A 20,993-nucleotide genomic window follows, 5' to 3' on the forward strand; every position below is an offset into this window, starting at 1 on the left:
TTATGGAGAAACAGTTTTTTGAAATGAACTTTTTTATTCATAACTGAAGAAATCAAACTAAACACTTGTAGTTGAAGGAGGTTACATGTCAGGAATACCTTCAAGAAACATGTACAAATCAAAATTCACTGGTTGTAAAAGTATTCAGCCCCTGAGGTCAGTACTTGGTGGAAGAACCTTGTGCAGCAATGACTGTTGTGAGTTTTTTTCGGGGAGGGTCTCTTCCAGCTTTGTACAGTGAGATGGTGAAATCTTTCCCATCCTTCACGTGAAAATTGCTCTAGTTCTGCCAAATTTGATGGAGATCATCGATGGACTGCAATGTTCAAGTCTCGGCATAAATGTTCAATTGGGTCCAAGTCAGGACTTTTCCTGGGCAACTCAAGAACATTTATTATCTTATTATTCTTCCACTCCAACGTGACTTCAGTTTTGTGTTTCGGATCGTTGTCCTGATGAAATGTGAATCTCCTCCCCAGTTTCAGATTCATGGCTGACTCAAGCCGGTTTTCATCAAGGATTCTCCTGTACTTTGCACCATCCATTGTCTGTTCTATGCTGACAAGCTTGCCAGTCCCTGCTGATGAAAATCAGCCCCATAACATGATGCTGCCATCACCATGCTTCACAGGAGGGATTATGTTGACTGGGTAATGCGCAGTGTGAGGCTTGCATCAGACGTAACACTTTGAATTTACACCAAAAAGTTCAATTTTTGCCTCGCCTGACCACAAAACATTTCTCCACATGCCAGCAGCATCATAAAGATGCTTTTTCACAAACTCCATATGAGCTTTTAGGCGCATCTCTTTCAGTAATGACTTCTTTCTTGCCACTTATCCAGAGATCAGTTTTGTGAAGAGAATGGAATGTTGATGATTTATGAACACTGACCCCCATCTCAGACATAGAGCCTTGCAGATCTTTCAGTCATTGTTAGATTTCAGTGACATCCCGAACCAGTTTTCTGCTAGCCCGGCTGCTGAGTTTGGACGGGCGACCTGATCTGGGTAGTGTGTGGGTGGTATGATTCGTCTTCAACTTAATGATGGATTTCACCGTACTCAAAGGGATAATGAGTGATGCTGAAATCTTCTTATAACCCTCTCCTGAACGGTGCTTCTCCACCACTTTATGTCTGACTTCGTTGGAAAGCTCCTTGGTCTTCATGTTTGCCTTGTTGGTTGACGAAGTGAGTTGCACCTTAAAACTTATTCGATAAGTAGGGGAGCTAAATTTTAACTTAAACTACTGATTACGTACAGGTGAAACCTATTACACTTATTTTGTATCCTTTCAAACAAATAATTTGCTCCTGAAGTGATTTTAGGGTAAATTTGGAAAAGGGTTTGAATACTTGTGAAACTGAGAATCATCTGATTTTCTCTGTTCATCTAACTTATTCACATTTTATCTACATTTTTTAGATTTATCGCTTTGGAGTGGTTTGTGAAGATTCTATATATTAAGTTTGATATGAAAGCATCATGAAACAAGCTCAGGCAGCAACAAAATGTGAAAACTGTGGAGGGGAGCGAATACTTTTGCAGGACACTGTAAGTAGGCTATGCACTAGCGATTTATCCTTGCAAATTCAGGTTGATTCGCCTCACTATTGATGGGGCCCAACAGTCGCCTCAGGGTGGAGTGTTCTTCTTGTGGGCAACAGTGGGTAAACCATGTTCGATGTCTGGAGTAAATCTCCTCTCATATACCAAAATCCCGCTGACATCCAACCCATGTTTGTCAAAATAGCCACAAGGGCTTGTGCGTATTGGTTCCCCCTGCAAGCCATTATCAATCCCTGGTTGGCTGTAAAAAGTAAGTGATGTAAATATTTGCATCACAGCCAATCAGGCACCCACAAATGAGACATACAGCTGCCTCGGTATAGAAATTCACTGACATTGCATTTGCTGCTTTCAATGGTGGATTTTTATCAGAGAGGAATTGAAAAATGCATTCATAATCATATTATAGTATTTTTCAGCTTTCAAAAGATGAATTTAGTTTATATCAAGTTCTTTATCTGGAGAGTCCATTGTTGACTAATGCAATTATTTTTGTAAAAAGTAATTTTGTTGCCTTGCATATAATTCTTGTGAAGGCTTCTCCATGAGCCTGAGATGCACCAACATCAATCTGTTCATGTATTTGGACCGATTCATTGATACGGGAGGGAGGGCTTCATTAGTGGAAATGATGGAAGCCTCGGCTGCCTTGATTTTCTCCTTCATAAATCTCGACTGTGTATATACAGTAGATGAAATAACGTCAGGACCAACAAAATGTGAGATTTTGGTTTCTCCCTCCCTTGTAACAAGATGCTTGTTTTGGTTCAAATGAAATGATCCATGCTCAAGGTTGCAAAAACATTTTGGTGAAAACAGACCATCAATACAAAACAAACATTTTGTTTCCATTAATATTTCACTATATTCTAAAAAGTAATTTACCATCGGATGGGATGTCACGCTGATCACACAAAATACTCTGCATCTTGTTCCCAACAAGCTGCAGATTGTCCACAACCTGGCACTGTTTCTTCAGTTCAGCACACATATCTCGCCCACATCCGTACAGGTATGCTTCGAGCAACATGGCGAAGCGAGCTCGATGATACTCAGAAATGGCAATCTCGCTTCGCAGGTGCCAGAACAAAAAATGACCCAAGCGCTTGCTCTGCACACAAACATAATGTTTCTTTACATACAAATTCACAATATCTCAATCAATCAATCAATCAATCACTCTGACTGTGTCTGTCTGTCTGTCTGTCTGTCTGTCTGTCTGTCTGTCTGTCTGTCTGTCTGTCTCTCTCTCTCTCTCTCCATTGTACTTTTGGAAGATAAACTTAAACATATTTAAATTAACCTGTGTTTGCAAAAAATAATTAATGCATGTGAAGCACCTGGCTTCTGGTGTATACATTTTCTTGCAGGTGTGATTATTGCAAGGATGCAGTACCCCGTTATTCACGAATTAATTTGGAATTTGTCTAGGGCACCAGCACACAATGGAGTGCTCTTTTATTTTACAATATTTGACTGAAATTTATACAAAGTAATTAAAAACAAAAAGCTGAAATGTCTTGTGTCAATAAATATTCAACCCCCTGAGTCAATGCTTTGTCGAAGTGCCTTTTGCAGCGATTACAGATTTGAGTCTTCTTCGGGATGTTTGTGTCAGCTTTGCACATCTGGATTTGGAGATTTTCTCCCATTCTTCCTCACAGATTTGCTCAAGCTCTGTCAAGTTGGATGGGGAGTTTCAGTGAATAGCAATCTCCAAGTCTTTCCACCGATTCTCAATGGGATTCAAGTCTGGGCTTTGGCTGGGCCACTGAAGGACTTTCACATTATTTTTCTGAAGCCATTCCAGTGTTGATTTGGCCATATGCTTGAGGTCATTATCCTGTTGGAATGTAAATCTTCTCCACAGTATGAAGTATTTTTCACTCTGAAGCAGGTTCTCACAGATTTGCCTGTATTTGGCTCCATTCATTGTTCCCTCTATCCTTACAAGTTTCTCAGTTCCTGCCACTGAAAAGCATCCCCAGAGCATGATGCTGCCACGACGATGCTTCATGGTAGGGATGGTGTTAGATGTGTGATGAGCTGTGCTTGGTTTCCACCAGATGTAGCGCTTTGCATTCAGACCGAAGTTCAATTTTCATCTCATCAGACCACGAAATATTTTGCCTCATGCTCTCAGAGTCTTTCACGTGCTTTTCTGCAAACTCCAGGCATGCTGTCATGTGCCTTTTTCTCAGGACTGGCTTCTGTCTGGCCACTCTCCATAAAGCCGAGATTTGTGAAGTGCTGTAGAGATTGTTGTCCTTCCGGCAGGTTCTCCCATCTCAATCAAGGAGCTCTATCATTCTGTCAGAGCGCTCATTGGGTTCTTGGTCACCTCCCTAACCAAGGTCTTTCTTGCCCAGTTGCTCAATTTGGTAAGACGGTCAGCTGTCAGTTAAAAGCTAGATGTTGTGGTATTTGTGGATAAGCATTAGTAAATGCCTATAAATGAATGATTAAAATTGACGGTTACATGTTATAAGTGGTTGTGGGACGCATCAGTGAATTGTATTACGAACTGCATTATGTAATGAGCTAATTTTGACTGTGGATGGCAGTATTGTACTGTAAACTGCCTGGGGAGATTCATGAAGATGCTGGAACGTTCTCAGACGAAACTTCCAGTATGGATGAGAACCACAATTGCTGGAAGGCACAGGATCATTCTGTGTTACTATATAAACTCGCGAGAGCGAGATGTAGAGAGACGGATGACATATGACGAGACGTGTGTTTCAATCATCCCCATGCTCAATTTAATTCTGATGAGTGAACGAGGTGTCAATGTCCAGAGTGGTTGTTAACATGTGAAGCCAATTGTAATTAGTTTGATTAAAATTCATTAAGCTTGTGTATCAGGAAATAATTCCTTTGAGCTCTTCAATCATCCTGAACGGGCCAGCATACAAGAGAGAATGACGTGACAGGATGCGATTGTTCGATAGCCCCAGAGGACGAGATGAGCATGCGTGAGTTGAGCCGGCAGGAAAGGGACACTGGTTGGAAACAACTAATATGAGAATCGGAAATGGACATTGCATGTAATGGTGAACTTCCTCATTTGACTTTGTATCTGTTTATTTGAAATACAAGTTTCAAAAACGTTATGCTGCTGATAACACTGTAACATCACTCAGAAGTGACAGACCCCAACTTACAAAGATCCATTTGATTGGTAGCCAACCGGTACGATTGTTGATACTCATGAAGAGCAAACCTTGGATTGCAGTCCTTAGAGAACAAGCTGGGCTCGGCACCATGAACAACATACATACACAAAAGGGAAGGAAACCCCAAGGTGTATACCCCCAACCACAGCTCCAGGAAGAGTCTGGGTAGTTCCATATTCTTTTCATTTCCTAATGATGGAACTCTCTGTGCTCTTGGGAAGTTTCAACACTCTAGAAATTGTCATATACCAATCCACAGATCTATTCCTCCTCACAATTTTATCTCAGAGTTCTACAGACAGTTTCTTGGACTTCATGGTGGAGTTTCTGGTCTGAAATGCACTGTCAACTGTGGGACCTCATCGAGAAAGATGTGTTTCTTCCTAAATCATGTCCATTCAATTGAATTGGCCACAGGTGGACTCCAATCAAGTTGAAGAAACATCTTAAGGATGATCAAATGAAATTGGATGCACCTGAGCTCAATTTGGAGTGTCATAGCAAAGGGGTTGAATACTTACTGATGCAAGACATTTCAGTTTTTCATTTTTAATTAGTTTGTAGAAAATTTCTGAAAATAAACAATTCCACTTTGACATTATGGGGTATTTTGTGTAGATCAGTGACAAAAAAATGTCAATTTAATCAATTTTAATTTCAGGCTGTAATACAACAAAATGTGAAAAAGTGAAGGGGTGTGAATACTTTCTGAAGGCACTGTAATTGTAACTTTTGTGAACTTTAAAAACCAAAAAGGTATTAAGAAACTTAAATATAGTAGCCTGAACCTGCCATTTGTCTCCTGTATTTAACCGAGATGTATCGAGTTGTTTCTGCTCACATGCATCAGGGGTGCTGTGGGGGCCAGATGGATGTCATGTGACCGGTTCCTGTTCCAGACCTGTACTGAGTGGAATAAACCTATTGTTCCCACTTCAGTCTTTGTCTCCATTTAAATACATTACAGCAGCGATGAGGATGTCTTGGTGCGATTACGCAGTAAGGGAGGATTGGAAAGACTCGACCAAACGTTTGAAGCAGTATTTCGTGGCCAACAAAATGGACTCTGGAAAAATCTCTTTTATCGATTTGCTGATGACTCTACCCTCTGCCATGACATCCCTCATCTTTCAGATCGGCAGGTTGCAGCCTCTTCCATCTCTTCAGACCTTGACAAAATCACAAGCTGGTCAAATACTTGGAATATGTCTTTCAATCCTGACAAATATCTCGATATCTCTATATTTCGCTTCTCTTCTCTTCTCTTCTCTAGGACCATCTGGCAAACCCCACCCCATCCTGCCCCCAATCGACTTTCATCACAATCCTCTTGAGGATGTCTCACTATCAGGGTCTTATTCAAACTTCTGGGTCTCACTATCACCATGATCTTTCTTGGACAAACCACATTCCAAAGTTGGTCTCCAAAGCCAGCCAGCAACTGGGCATCCTCCGTTGTACAAAATCCTTACTTGGCACACCTCAACTTCTCTCCTGCGACAAGGCCTTCATCTGCATCTTGATGAAATGGGTGTTTTCTCCTCACCTCTCTCTACTTTTCCATTTGTGTGTGTCTCTATTGTTCCTTTTGCATTCTGTTGTATCCTGATCCGTTCAGTGTACTAGCTCTTCCACAAGCCTCGACGGTGTGTACCAAAAAATTTAAAAAAATTAAATAACTGATACAGACGCTAAAAGGTGGCAGGCTGTATGACTCACTGACGACAGCGCCCCGACGAACAGCCACATCAAAGATCTTGCTCCAACCAAACTTGACAAATCATATGAAGAGCTCCTCAATCTCATTAAAACACATCATCACCCGAAACCAGGTAAGATCATCTTGAGATATAAATTTTATACCCACCATCATCAGGATGGTCAGTCAGCATCTGAGTTTCTGGCTCATTTATACCGACTCACCAATCATTGCAAGTTTGGAGATAAACTTGAAGAAATGTTGCGCGACTTTTTCATTATCATTGGGATCAATGACGACACAATTGCTGCAAACTTCTTCCTGAAACTGACTCCAATCTGTCTAAAGTCAAGGAAATAGCCAATACATGTTTGCAGACTGCCAAGAGTCTATGTTTCATCTCCATCAAGTCAAAAGTTATTCATCAGGACCGATCTGTAAACAAGGTAACCTTCCGTTTCATGTAGAAATGTCACAGCAAGCCACCCTATTCACCCTCACCTGCTGATGTTTCTGGAACTGCCCAGAGGGTTGGTGGCACACTTGAACTTATTGTGGTGTAACTTGTTGGCATTGCAGTGGTAATCATCAAGCTTGCCAGTGTCGTTACAGGAACAAGTATAACTGTGACAGCTGTGGTAAGCGATTAGGTTAGGTCTGGGAGCATGTGCCAGAGCGGCGTGCCACTGCGTGCACTTTCTATCGGTATTCAAGGGGCCTCCGTCTGGCTATCTCCCAGGCAGATGCCTGGCACATCCACACTTCCTTGAGATGTCGATGAACCTGCTGCAACCACGAGGCACATGGTCAACCCGTTGGCTTTCTACACTCACGAGGCTCCCTTGCTCAGAGCATCTAGTGAGCAGGATCAGCATCAGGAAATCAAGCCACATGTCCACAAAGCCACAACTGTTGCTCACAGACTATACAGGCAACAAATCCCATGTGATTCTCTCTCAGAAACTGCTTGCTGGACAGAAAATCTGACCAGTAATAGTCAAGGATTCTCTGAAGAGACCTGGAACTGAAGGAGTTAAGTCTTTGTCTCAGATTCTTGGTCAGAGTCCAAATCTCACATTTGAAGAGCATGACTGGAAGCACCAAGGACCTGAAGACTCAGACTTTCGTCGTCCTGCATCGGTACTGACAGAACCACACCCCATGATCCAGAGAATCCATGACTCCCCAAGCCCAACTCAGACATCTATTGACCTCTGGCTCACAACATATGGAGACATGAATATCACTGCCAAGGTTGGTGAATCTCTCCGTGGCCTCACCATCCTCACCATAAAAGGAACAGACAAGATGGCAGCATCCAAACTAGGATCTTTGTTTTAACCCAGGAAACCCATAGTCCCAATGGCTCCAATTCCTCATTCACCGCCTCAAGGGCCCCGACAATGATATCCAGCATCGCCGCAAGGATGACTGCATTATCTGTGAAAACAAGGTCAGAGATCTTGACATTCCCAAGTGATGCACCTCAGCTTCATCTTTCCAACATCTTCCCCAGAATCCAGTCCATGCAAGCATTGAAGAGTGAGGGGGCCAATACACACCCCTGATGAACTCTAGCAACAACTGAAATAAGTCAGAGATGGAACCACCACACCTCACAGCACTCTCAGTACCAGAGTATAGTTCAGAAATCAGATCGATCAACTTAGGTGGCACCCCGGAGAGACCAAAAATCCTCTAGAGGGCATCCTGATTCATTGAAACAAATGCTTTGTGGAGATCAACATAGGCTGTGAACAGCCCCTGCCGAAACTCTTGGCTGCATTTGGTCAGGACCCGGAGATCAAGGCTATGGTCAATCATTGACCTCTTTTGTGTAAATCCTGACTGGTTTTGGTGTAAATGAGTAAAGCATTTCCATCAGCCTTGAGAAGTTCATCATGGATGCCACATATCTCAGGGGCTTTAACCCCTTTCAACTGGTTCACTGCAGCCTGTTACCACAACTGAAAGCAGTTCACAGTTGACTAGAGGGTCAGCAATGGGGATAGTTATACCCCGAACATCCAAGTCAACAGCCGGTGGGTCAGCCTGGTACAGCCGCTCAAAGTAACTGGCCCAGCAGGCCTTCACTTCTGACTCCTCTGTCAAGAGCCCACCACCCTGTGCTCGAAATGCAGTACACCAAGATATGGGCTTGGAGGAACAAAATGCACGAATTCCTGTTGAAGCAGGATGAGAATCACTTGGCCACAGGTGATGTTCCACAGCTTCACAGATTCTTCGCACATAGACCTCCTTGTCTGCCCTAAGTGCACATCCAGTTTTACACCTCAGCTCCCTGAACAGCTCAGCTCTGCGATTATGCCTGGCCCTGGAACTCTGGTCAATGGTATCCAGTGTGCTTTGGGAGACAAAGTTTCTCTTCGCCTGATGGTGGGTTCCAAGACATCTGCTGACAACATCAAGGATGGTAGTTTTGAAGGCACTCCACAACTCTTCAGGCTTCCCCACAATACCCAGACCCCCCAATTCCCCACTCAACCTGTTTGCAAGCCCCTCTCATCCTTGAGTTTGCCAACATCCAGCCTAGGCTGCGATGGTACCATTCTCCTGGATTTAAGCTGAAACGTCAGTGTTGCTACAATAAGCCTGTGGCCAGTATTGAGGAAGAGGGCACCTCTGGTAGACTCCGGTAGACTCTGCAGTTCTGAATCATCCTCCAGCGACCATCGATGAGCACATGGTCAATCTCCTTTGCAACCAACATTAGAATACCGATTAACCTGTGGATGCTGAAACCATGAACCAGTCACCTTAAGTCCATGACTTCTTGCAAAATCGAGGAACTCTGTGCTATTCTGGTTCATTGTTCCAGACCCATGGGGAACAACACATGTCTCATAGCCATCCCTATCAGTGACAGTCCATGCATTGAAATCCCCTAAAACAAGAAGAGTATCTCATCTGGTGCACTGATCAACCACGGACTCATGGTTGATCAGTGCTTTCAGTGAGATCACTCGCCTATAGAGACCAGGGAAGACACTCTCGTTGGTCTCATAATACACTCGTTGACAGGTGTTACCTCAATTATCATGGGAATCAGCTTATTGGATACAGCAACTCCTTCTTCCTGATAACTATCAGAGCGACCAGACCAGTAGTAGGTGCAACCACCCACCATGATCTCGCCACAATCTGGTCTCCAAACCTCAGAGAGTGCTGAAATACCGATGTTCAAGTGCTGGAGCTCAGATGATAGCAGAGACAGATGATCATCTTCTCTTTGGGATCGGACATTCCAGGCACCCACCCGAAGGTACCACCGCAGGTTAACCTAAGGAGACTGCCATTTGGTGGACAACACCTCAGCACCACCCCAACACACACTACTGCAATCCAATCCGGGAAGGTCAGGTCAGGTATGGGAGCATGTGCCAGAACAGCACATCGCTGCGTCCACTTTCCGCCGGTACTCCAGGGGCCTCCGTCTGGCCATCCCCCAGGCAGATGCCAGGCCCATCCCCATCTCCTTGAGATGATGGTCAACCTGCTGCAACCACGAGGCACGTGGTCGGCCCATTGGCCTCATCCACTCATGAGACTCCCTCGCTGAGAGAATCTGGTGAGCAGGATCAGCGGCAGGAAAACGAGCCACATGTCCATACAGCCGCAACTGACGCTCACGGACTATGCCGGTAACAAATCTCATCAGAGTCTCTCTCAGCAACCGCTCGTTGGACACAAAATTCGACCAGCGATAGCCAAGGATTCTCCGAAGAGACCTGGTACCAAAGGAATTAAGTCTCCATCTCAGATCCTTGGTCAGAGTCCAAGTCTCGCATCCATAGAGCAAGACTGGAAGTACCAAGGACCTGAAGACTCGGACTTTCGTACTCCCGCACAGGTTCCGGCAGCGCCACACCCCATGATCCAGTGAATCCATGACTCCCCAGGCCCGACCCAGACGTCTATTGACCACTGACTCACAGCCGGCAGAGACATGAATATCACTGCCAAGGTAAGTGAATCTCTCCACGACCTCAACATCCTCACCACAAACAGACACAGACAGGACAGCAGCATCCAATATGTCACTGAAAGCCTGGATCTTAGTTTTGACCCAAGAAACCCATAATCCCAGCGGCTCCGACTCCTCATTCAGCACCCCGAGGGCCCCCAAAAGGATATCTAAATTCTCCGCAAAGATGACTGCATCATCTGCAAAATCAAGGTCCGAGATCTTGACATTCCCAAACGATGCACCGCAGCTTGATCTCTCCGACATCCTCCCTAAAATCCAGTCCATACAAGTGCTGAAAAGTGTGGGGGCCAGTACACACCCCTGACGAACTCCAGTAACAACTGGAAATAAGTCAGAGATGGTACCACCACACTTCACAGCACTCTCAGTACCAGAGTAGAGTTGAGACATCAGAACGATCAGTTTTGGTGGCACCCCACGAAGACCAAGAATCCTCCAGAGGACATCCCGATTCACTGAATTGAACGCTTTACAGAGATCAACATAGGCTGCAAGCAGCCCCTGCCGAAACTCTCGTCTGCATTCGGTGAGGACACGAAGAGCAAGGATACGGTCAATCGTTGACCTCTTTGGTGTGAAGCCTGACTGCTCTGGACGCTGGTGCTCAAGCAGATGGTGGCGAACCCTATCAAGAATTATCTGAGCAAAGACCTTGCCCGGCACTGAGAGCAGCGTCACCCCTCGGTAGTTGTTGCAGTCTTGGCGATCACCCTTCCCTTTCCAGAGAGGAACAACAAGGCCCCTCTTCCAATCAGTTGGGATGAAGCCTGTGTTCCAGGCAGAGCACAAAACTGCATGCAACGACACGAGTGCAGCATTTCCACCAGCCTTGAGAAGTTCAGCATGGATGCCACAGATCCCTGGAGCTTTGCCCCGTTTCAACTGGTTCACCACAGCCCATGTTTCCACAAGCGAAGGTGGACCACAGTTGATTAGAGCATCAGCAACAGGGATTGTAACACCCTTGACGTCCAACTCGACAGCTGGGGGATCAGCCTGGTACAACCGCTCAAAGTAACCGGCCCAGCGGGCCTTCACTTCAGACTCCTCTGTCAAGAGCCTACCACTCTCTGCTCTAACTTCAGTGCTCCGAGGGATGGGCTTGGATGAATGCAATGCGCGAATTCCCCTGTAAGCTGGGCGAGAATCACCTGTCCACAGGTGATGCTCTACCCCCTCACAGATTCCTCGCACATAGGCCTCCTTGTCCACCCTCAGTGCACGTACAGTTTTACGCCTCAGCTCCCTGAACAGCTCAGCTATGCCATTCAGCCTGGCCCTGCGACTCTGGTCAATGGTATCCAGTGTCCCTTGAGAGAGAAAATTCTTCTTTGCCCTGCGGTGAGTTCCAAGACATCCACTGGCAACATCAAGGACGGTGGTCTTGAAGGATCTCCACAACTCTTCAGGTTAACCTAAGGAGACTGCCATTTGGTGGACAACACCTTAGCACCACCCCAACACACACTACTGCAATCCAATCCGGGAAGGTTACCCCAATTTTAGCTTCTCTGGAATTTATATTACAGATAATGTATTGACATTGGGCACTGACTGTCTGTTCGTCCGTCTGTCTCCTTTTTCGACTTCTCTGGCTACACCGCTGAGCCGATCCGGCTGAAATTTTGCAGCAATGTTCCCCTCCTGACTGGTAACAGAAATTGCAAAGCTCCTTCAGGTCATATGACTTTAAGTCTGTCAAAATTCCTTCAAAAATCTTCTCCAGACCCACCAGTCAGAATGCTACCAAATTTGAATTACAATATTAGAACAGGGTCCTGATGTTAAATTGTGGAGGCCATGCTGACCACATGACCGGAAGTGTGTCAAAATGGCGGTCCTGCAAATTACTTCCAAAATCTTCTTCTCTTGATCCATCTGTCAGAATGCTAACAAACTTGGTTGCAACATTATGGTAGGGTAGGGGTGTGAATAAAATTATGGAAGTCAAATGGATCACGTGACCACGTGTCAAAAGGCTGAATTAGTCAACTTTTAGGGAAATCGCATTAATTCCTTTTAAAACCTTATTCTCCAGACCCACAAGTCAGAATTCTACCAAATTTGAGTGACATTAGGACATGGCCCAGATAAGCTACAGGTCGAGTTGTCCTATTTTTTTCCTCGTATTAGCAGAGTGAGGGTTCTGAAGACTTTGTCCCAATCATGCCATCTGGTGAACTGCCCTGCAAAGGGCAGCTGCACAAACGGTACTCCCACGGAGTGGGTTTTCAGTTTTCTTTGCATTTTAGTGCGTTTTGTGGAGTGAAGTGTTTTTATAGTGGCCAGAGTGCAAATCCTGCCACAATCCTCTTTGGAAAGGTTACCCACTGCAGGAGGACATCCATAGATGCAGTTGGGTACCAGATATGGATGGCCATGAGCTCACAAGGAGGTCCTCCACTCTTTGACAGGTTTTTTTTTTAGTCCTGCTGGGTGTCCATATCCATACACCCTCCTCACCAGGAGGACCTGGTGTGTGTGTGTGTGTGTGGGGGGGGGGGCAGTTTTGTCACTCAGCCATGAACATCTAAGTACAGGTTTTACATGATACCTGCTGCATGTCATAGATCTGATCTAGCCTGACAATCTGAGTTGGGTGCCACCATATCAGCTGGGCTGCTCTGTGCTGTCTAGCACAACACAATGCAAAGCACCCATCCTCAAGCGATCCCCAAACCCGAGCGTTCAAGTAGCTGGATTACAGGTGCACACTACTACAACCACTCAGTGGTAAGCAGGGGCACTTGAAATGCCATTGTCCTCAATCCAAGTCGACTAACTTGTCTTCTGCTTTTCACATCGGTGTGCACCGTGAAGCAGTGGACTATAGGTCAGAAATTGGGAGTACATTGGACACAGCTTGCAGCCAAGACACAAGTGAGGAACCTTCCGAAGTATTTTCCATTGTAACCAAGAGCTCTGATGCTCCAATTATGGTTGATAAGATCCTGGTGAAAATGGAAGTTGATACCAGGGTTTACAAATCGATTATGAATGAGAGCATATTCACCTCCATTTTCTCTCCAAGAAAGGTTCCTCCATTCCGGCCTGTATATGCTGATCTGCAGATATATACGAAAGAGATTGTTCCTGTCGTCAGTTCAGCCAATGTAACTGTGGAATATGAAAACAGCACTCATGTCCTTACACTACCTATAGTGCATGGAGAACAACCATCCCTCCTGGGCCAAGACTGGTTTGGAATCATCAGACTCAAATGGAGTGGCATAAACAGTCTCCAACTCTGCTGCTGGATAAGATACTGTGCTCAACAAAGTAACCTGGCCTGTTCAGCGATGGTGGTGGTACCTTTGCAGGGCTAAAAGTTAGGATTCATGTTTCTGCAGATGCTCAGCCATTGTTCCGTAAGGCAAACCTATGCCCTCCATGATGCAATCAATGATCGAATGTAAGCTTCATTGCCTGCAGAGTAAGGGAATCATATCACCAGTCGAATACTCAGACTGAGCAGGACCTATCATCCCAGTACTTGAAGCAGATGGAACATTGTACATTTGTGGGGACTACAAAACAAAGATTATAATTAACCACTATTCAAATCTGGGTGACTATCCTTTGCCCAGTGCAGAGGATCTGTTCACCATTCTCAAGGGTGGCCAGACATTCATCAAGCTTGACATGACCAATGCCTATGCTCGAATGGATTGGATGATGATTCCAAGCCTTATACCTGCATCAACACTCATCGAGGACACTACGTGTTCAACATATGCCCATTTGGAATTCGCCCAGTTGCACCAGTTTTCCAATGCAACATGGAGACATTATTGAAAAATGTACCAAGCACAGTTGTGTTTCAGGGTTGCCAGTCACAAGATGAACATCTTGAGAAGTTGAATGAGGTCCTCAATCGTTTGTCACAAGTTGGGTTATGCATAAGGTGGAAGTGTATCATCATAGTACATGAAGTTGACTGCATGGGGGGTCATCAAATCTCCTGTCATGGCATTTTTCCTTCTCCGAGCAAAGTTGAAGCATTACGAAAGCTATGATACCACAAAATATCTCAGAATTTCATGCATTGTTGGGTGTGTTGACCCATTTTGATAATTTTCTGCCTCAACTGAGCAAAACCGTCGAGCCTTTGCATCTCCTCCTTAGGAAAGGCGTTGCCTAGGAATGGAAAGGTGCTCAAACAAGAGTGTTTAATGTGGCTAAAAACATGTTGGCTTCCTCACCGTTACTGATCTATTACAACCCATCCAAGGAACTTATTCCACCCCCCCCCCCATCCCCAGCACAGCAGGAGACAGGGTTTTTCAATCATGTGTGTGTGTGTCTGTCCAGGCCATAACTTTTTTTTTTAACCATTTGATCTTTTGTCATCAAATTTTCAACAAACCTTTATGATGAGAATATGGAAAAAACTAATGAAGCATTGGGTCAAATTTTGAAAGGGCAAGATCATAGTGATGATAAAGAGTCCTTATTAGCTCTGCCACAACACTTGAAGCGCAAGTTGCCTTGTTTTTTTTTTAATTTTTAGTCACTTACGTGTTTCTTTATTTATTATAAAATGAGCTTCAGTGTGTCGATCCAAGCCATACCATTTTTAGCAATTGAGCTTTTGTCATCAAATCTTCAAAAAACCTTTATTATGAGAATATGAAGAACACAAATGAATAAAATGTAGAATTTTTTTTTAAACTCTCGTTTTCGTCAAGTTTAGTTCAAGTTCAAAGAGAATGCGAATGATCCTTGCATTTTGAGATGCTTTCTAGTTCTCAGTTGTGATAGCTCTTCATATGGTATCGGGTGTGCGTTGTTACAAACCAATTAAACTGGTAATCTCCAACCTGTTGCTTTTGCATCTCGAACCCTGTCTGAAACTGAACGTTGCTATGCTCAGGTTGAACGAGAGGCATTTGCATGTATCAGGGGCACCTCGAAGATGCACAAATAGGTTATTGGAAGGCATTTTATAATTGAGCCAGATCACAAACCCTCGTTAGGTCTGTTGGGAGAAATCCAAGCCATTCTGCCCACATCATCAGGTCATACTCAACATTGGGTGTTGACCTTTTCCGGTTCTGACTATTCACTGGTTTACCACCCAGGTAAGGAATTGTGTGGTACTGATGCACTCAGTCGCTTGCCACTTCCTGTAACTATCCCAGGACATACCCAATCGGGAGATATTGGTCATCTCATGGCTAACGTCATTCATGATGAAGCACCTATAACCACGAAGCAGATCGCTTGTGCTACCAATGACAATTCAGAACTGTCTCAAGTCAAACGCTGTGTTATGTCAGTTGACTGGGCATCACTACCAGAACGGCTGAAACTGTACCTGATCCGAAAATACGGGTTGTCTATTGATGCTGACTGCCTACTTTAGGGTAGCCGAGTGATAATTCCGGCTTAACGCCATGGGAAAATTATCAGTGAACTTCACAGTGCTCATCCAACCATAGTCACCATGAAAGCAATTGCCCGAGCCCATGTTTGGTGGCCCTGTTTGGACAGTGACATTGAGTCCTGTACACACCATTGTCACATGTGTCAAGCCCATGCCAAGATGCATGAAGCTACTTTAGCAGCATTGAGTCTGCCTTCTGGCATAACACCATCATTTGTTTTAGTTTTTGGCATAGCACCATAATGTAACCTCACCTTCAGAGATCTGCAGAGAAGAAATCTTGCCAGCGCACTGTCATGATATGGTTCGAATTTGAGAGCCTGCAAGATCATCAACAATAGATTTCGTTATGTAATGCTTACATTGTGTAATGAAGCAAACATTGAACAATGTAAATTGTAGGATGTTGTGAAGGCTGAAGCGTGCAAAGAAATTTTGCAAAAGAGAAAAATTCATTGGACAATTGAAGATAGGGTTTATTTGTTTTTAAACAGAGAAAACACTCTTTTAATTGTTCTTGGGAAATGCAATACGTTGTAGTTTTAGATCATGATGCCCGATGTGCTGATTTGGAGACTGAAATCCTCTGAATAGATGCTTCATCCACAATTTTATTTACTGAGTCATTCCATCTGAAATCACCAAATTTAAGAAAATGTTCCCAGTTGACCCCCTCAGATTTACTTCAAACTTTCATAAAATAGTTCCCAGGTATCAAAATGAAGCTGCGTAAAATTTTAGGTCCATAGATGCGGTCAACTCCGAGATATTGAGGGTTGAAAATGTGGTTGTGGCCCTATTTTTATGGTCGTTGCGAGCATCACAAAATGAACGGCTACTTTTAAACTCACATAACTTTTTAAATATTAATGCTAGAGCCTTGAAATTTTCAGAGATTATTCTTCTATAACTGCTCTGTAAGAAACAAACATAAAACGGAGTATACCTCTATTAATTTTTATGACCTGATCAGTTGAAATCCAGAAAAAAGTTGGTTTTGTATGAAGACCCAACTTTGAGACCCCATATATTTTTATTGACCCATCCCAGAAGCTTGAAATTGTTTCAGGTAATAACTGCATGGTAGTAGTATTTAAATACATGTTTACTTTTCTTAATCAGTCATATATAATACAGTCATGATCCCTCAAAAATGGAAAATTTTCATTTTTCCCCGAAATTCAGGTGAGGATTGCAAATATATGACAAGGTATACCACTTCAAATTGTTCACCATTGGAAAGAGCATATTCAAGTTTACAAAAGTGTCAAATATCTTTACGGTTGATTTGCAAGTACAGTCGATCGGTCGATTTTGTTTCTTGCAAATTCAAAGATTCGCAAGTATATTGGACGGTCGACTTTGTTATTCTGTTTCTTATGACGAAAATTGAAAAGTGTCATAATATATCGGTCTGTCTCGTTTGTTTTTATGTTTGTCTGTGAGTGCAAAACTCGCAAACACTTTCAGCAATCCTTATCGTACTTTACCAGAGGATTCCAAGGACAGAAGTGAGCCTATAAATATTTTGACCTAAAAGGTCAAAAGGTCAACATAGGCCAAAGGTCAACAACTTTGTCCAATTTCTAAAATCCCCAATTTTCATCCAATTGACTAGAGATTTGAACAGGATTTGCATATCAGGTCAATTAATTCAACCAATTATTTTTGATGTCAACATAGGCCAAAAGGTCAACATAGGCTGAATTTCTAAAATTGTCAATTTTCATCTGATTGACTTGAAATTTGAAGTTGCATATTTGTTCATTGAAGTCAACCACCAATTATTCTTGAGGTGAACATCGGCCAAAATAGGCCAAAGGACTACAACTTAGGTGAGATTTCTAAAATCCTCAATTTTCATCCCATTGACTTGAAAGTTGAAGAGCATTTGCATATCAGGTAGCGCTGAATTCAACCACCTATTAATTTTGAGGTAAGCATAGGCTATAAGGTCAAAATAGGCCAAAAGGCCAATTTGGGGCAAATTTTCTAAAATCCTCAAATTTCATCCGATTGAGTTGAAATTTGAACGGGATTTGCAACTCAGGTCAATGAATTCAATGACCTATTACTTTTAAGTTTAACCTAGGTCAAAAGGTCAACATAGGCCAAAAGGTCAACCCAACATAAGCCAACTTTTAAAATTGTTTCTAAAATTGTCAATTTTCATCTGATTGACTTGAAAAATTAAGACCATTTGCATATCAGGTCAATTAATTCAACCACCAATTATTTTTGACATCAACGTAAGCCAAATGGTCAACATAGGCGGAATTTCTAAAATTGTCAATTTTCATCCAATTGCCTTGAAATTTGAAGAACATCGTGTTTTTTTAATATCTAATGTCAACACTCGTATAAGAGCTAGCACACAGATCATATAACAAGGGGAGCAGGAGACAAGAGGGGAGGGAGAGGGATGGGGCGGGGAACATGGGGTATACAAGATGGACATTACAGGGATTTTCAGGAAGGAAAGCAGGGAATTTGAAGGAGGTAGGTTTGGGGTGGATTAATGGGGGTAGAAAAGATCATGGTATTGGATGGGGGAAGATAAGAGATAGTGTTTAACAGCTGTTTTGAAGAACTGGATGGAAGAATGGGATTGAAGAGTGTGTGGGAGTTTGTTCCCAAGTCGGGAAAAATGAGGAATGAAAGAATGAAGGTGAGCAGTGATTCTTGATTTTGCTAGTTTTATCAGGATGCTGCTGGTGGACCTTGAGTGCCCTGCAGAAATATAGGTGGAACAGATAGCAGACAGAGCAAGGGGGCGGTAGGGGGGGTGAATCCGGAGAGGAGACGGTAGAAGACAGAAATACCAATGACCTGCCTGCGATGAGAGAGTGAGAGTCCTAGACTCAGCCTCATCACGTGAGATACCAATGATCTTATGATGGTGAGGAAGGTGAGAGGTGGGAGTACCAGCCCAGAGGAGAGCAGTATTCCATCAGGCTGCAGTTGAAAGCTTTGTATGTGGTCAGTAGCGCAGGTGTGCCAAGGAAGGAGTTTGCACGACGGAAGATGCCCAATCGGCAACTAGCTTTGGAGGCCTCTTGGAGATGTGGCTTTCCCTGGAAAGATGATGGCAGATAGTAGGCCCAAAAGTTCGAATGAAAGGACTTCTTCAAGAGGATTGGTGAGAAAGTAGATGGGGGTTTTTTTCCAGATGGTCCTTTCAGAGAGACATAGTGAGAGTGTGAGATTTGTCAGGACTGAAAGACATGTTCCACATGTTGGACCAGGTTGTGATTTTACCCAGATCTGCAGAGAGCGAAGAAGCTGCTGCTTGCCGATCTGAGGGATGACAGATGGTTTGGCAGAGGGTGGAGTCATTAATAAAGAGATAAAGAGGATTTTCCAGAGAGTCGGAGAGATCATTGATGAAAATCAGAAAAAGAACAGGACCCAGAACGCTGCCTTGAGGAACTCCAGCCTGGACAGGAAGAGGAGATGAGAGAAATTCATTTAGGGACACACGTTGGCTGCGACAGGAGATGAAGTATGTGACCCATGAGTGGAGTATGCAATGGATATCATAGGAAGAGAGTTTGGTGAACAGGGCAGGGTGCCAGACTGTATCGAAAACACGCGATATGTCGAAGGAGATGGCTCTGATCTCATATCTAGCATTGAGGACCTCCATCCATTGTTGGGAAAGCAGGAGCAGCAAGTCCAAGGTAGAGTGACCTGCTCTGAATCCAAATTGATGATCGGAAATCAGGCCATTGGAGAAGAGGAAGGATTTAATGTCTGAAGCGATGATTGATTCCATAACCTTGTTGATTATTGAGAGAAGGCTGATTGGTCTGTAGTTGCAGGGATCTGTTTTTGTACCATTTTTATGCAGTTGTGATGTTTGCTGATTTCCAAGCAGTTGGCGGATGACCTTGAGCAAATGTGAGAGAGTGAGAGAGTGAGAGAGTGAGAGAGTGAGAGAGTGAGAGAGTGAGAGAGTGAGAGAGTGAGAGAGTGAGAGAGTGAGAGAGTGAGAGAGTGAGAGAGTGAGAGAGTGAGAGAGTGAGAGAGTGAGAGAGTGAGAGAGTGAGAGAGTGAGAGAGTGAGAGAGTGAAAGAGTGAGAGAGTGAGAGAGTGAGAGAGTGAGAGAGTGAGAGAGTGAGAGAGTGAGAGAGTGAGAGAGTGAGAGAGTGAGAGAGTGAGAGAGTGAGAGAGTGAGAGAGTGAGAGAGTGAGAGAGTGAGAGAGTGAGAGAGTGAGAGAGAGAGAGAGAGAGAGAGAGAGAGAGGGCAAGAGCAGCAGAGCGGGTTTTTAGAACACGTGGGCTGATACCATCTGGACCGGTTGCAGAAGCAGAGTGGAGGTTTGACAGAAAGCTCTCGAACCTTGTCAGCAGAAAAGGACAGAGAGTCCAGGAACAGCTGGGTGTGACTCGGTAAGGTGAGCACAGAGAGCAATGGGTTTGGGACACAAGATTTAGAAGCAAACACAGAGTTTAGTCATTCAGCCTTTTCACATGCGGTATCAGCTGTGCGACCCATGAGGTAAGGGAGGGGATGGAGGGGGAACATTCACCAGAAACAGACTTAAGTTGATGCCACAAGGATTTGAAGGAGGGAGATAGGTTTGAGAGTTCAGACTTGAGATTAGAAAGATGTTGTTTTCTGGCTCTCCTCAGGGTAGATACACACTTGTTCCGAGCTTTGTGGAAGGAACTGAGATTGCCTTCAGTTGGATTTGCCTTCCATGAGGCGAAGGCAAGTTGTTTCATGACAACTGCCTTGCCACAAGCTTCAGTGCACCATGGGTGGGAGGAAGGGTAGGACAACTGAAGACGAGATGGGATAAATCTGTGCATGAGACAGAGAAAATTTCTTTGAAAGAATTCTCAGGACAAGTTGATGTCAGAGAAAGAAGAGATGGGAGACCAGTCTCGAAGTTTGATGGCTGCTTGAAGACCTTACCAGTTGGCCTAAGTGAAATTGCAGACTCGACAACATTGAGGTGGTTCTCTAATAACAGCCAGAGAGATGTCTACTTTTACGAGCATGTAGTTAAGTGAACCGATTGGAACAGAGGAAGAACAGCAGACGTTTTCTGGGAAATTAGTCAAAATCAGATCTGGAAGAGATGGAGTAACATTGGTTGAGATCCAGGTCGGGAAGTTGACAGATTGTGTCAGTCACAATGAGTCA

The 20,993-nt window shown here is 44.0% G+C and overlaps 1 protein-coding gene across 3 annotated transcripts in view; it reads right to left on the minus strand.

Moving 5' to 3' along the window:
• The window catches only part of LOC147032583 (phosphatidylinositol 4,5-bisphosphate 3-kinase catalytic subunit gamma isoform-like), a 108,476-nt gene that overhangs the window by 75,905 nt on the left and 11,578 nt on the right, over nt 1-20,993 (minus strand). For all 3 annotated transcript variants that reach the window (XM_085870323.1, XM_085870324.1, XM_085870322.1), the window contains exons 3-4: nt 16,096-16,161; nt 2,457-2,682 (exon numbers count right to left, since the gene is read on the minus strand). In XM_085870323.1, the coding sequence (XP_085726449.1) occupies nt 2,457-2,682; nt 16,096-16,161 (292 nt within the window). The remainder of the gene's footprint in view (nt 1-2,456; nt 2,683-16,095; nt 16,162-20,993) is intronic.

Source organism: Eptatretus burgeri, chromosome 2, assembly GCF_056783735.1.
Source record: "Eptatretus burgeri isolate ZD-2024b chromosome 2, Ebu_testis_v1, whole genome shotgun sequence".
Taxonomy (NCBI): domain Eukaryota; kingdom Metazoa; phylum Chordata; class Myxini; order Myxiniformes; family Myxinidae; genus Eptatretus; species Eptatretus burgeri.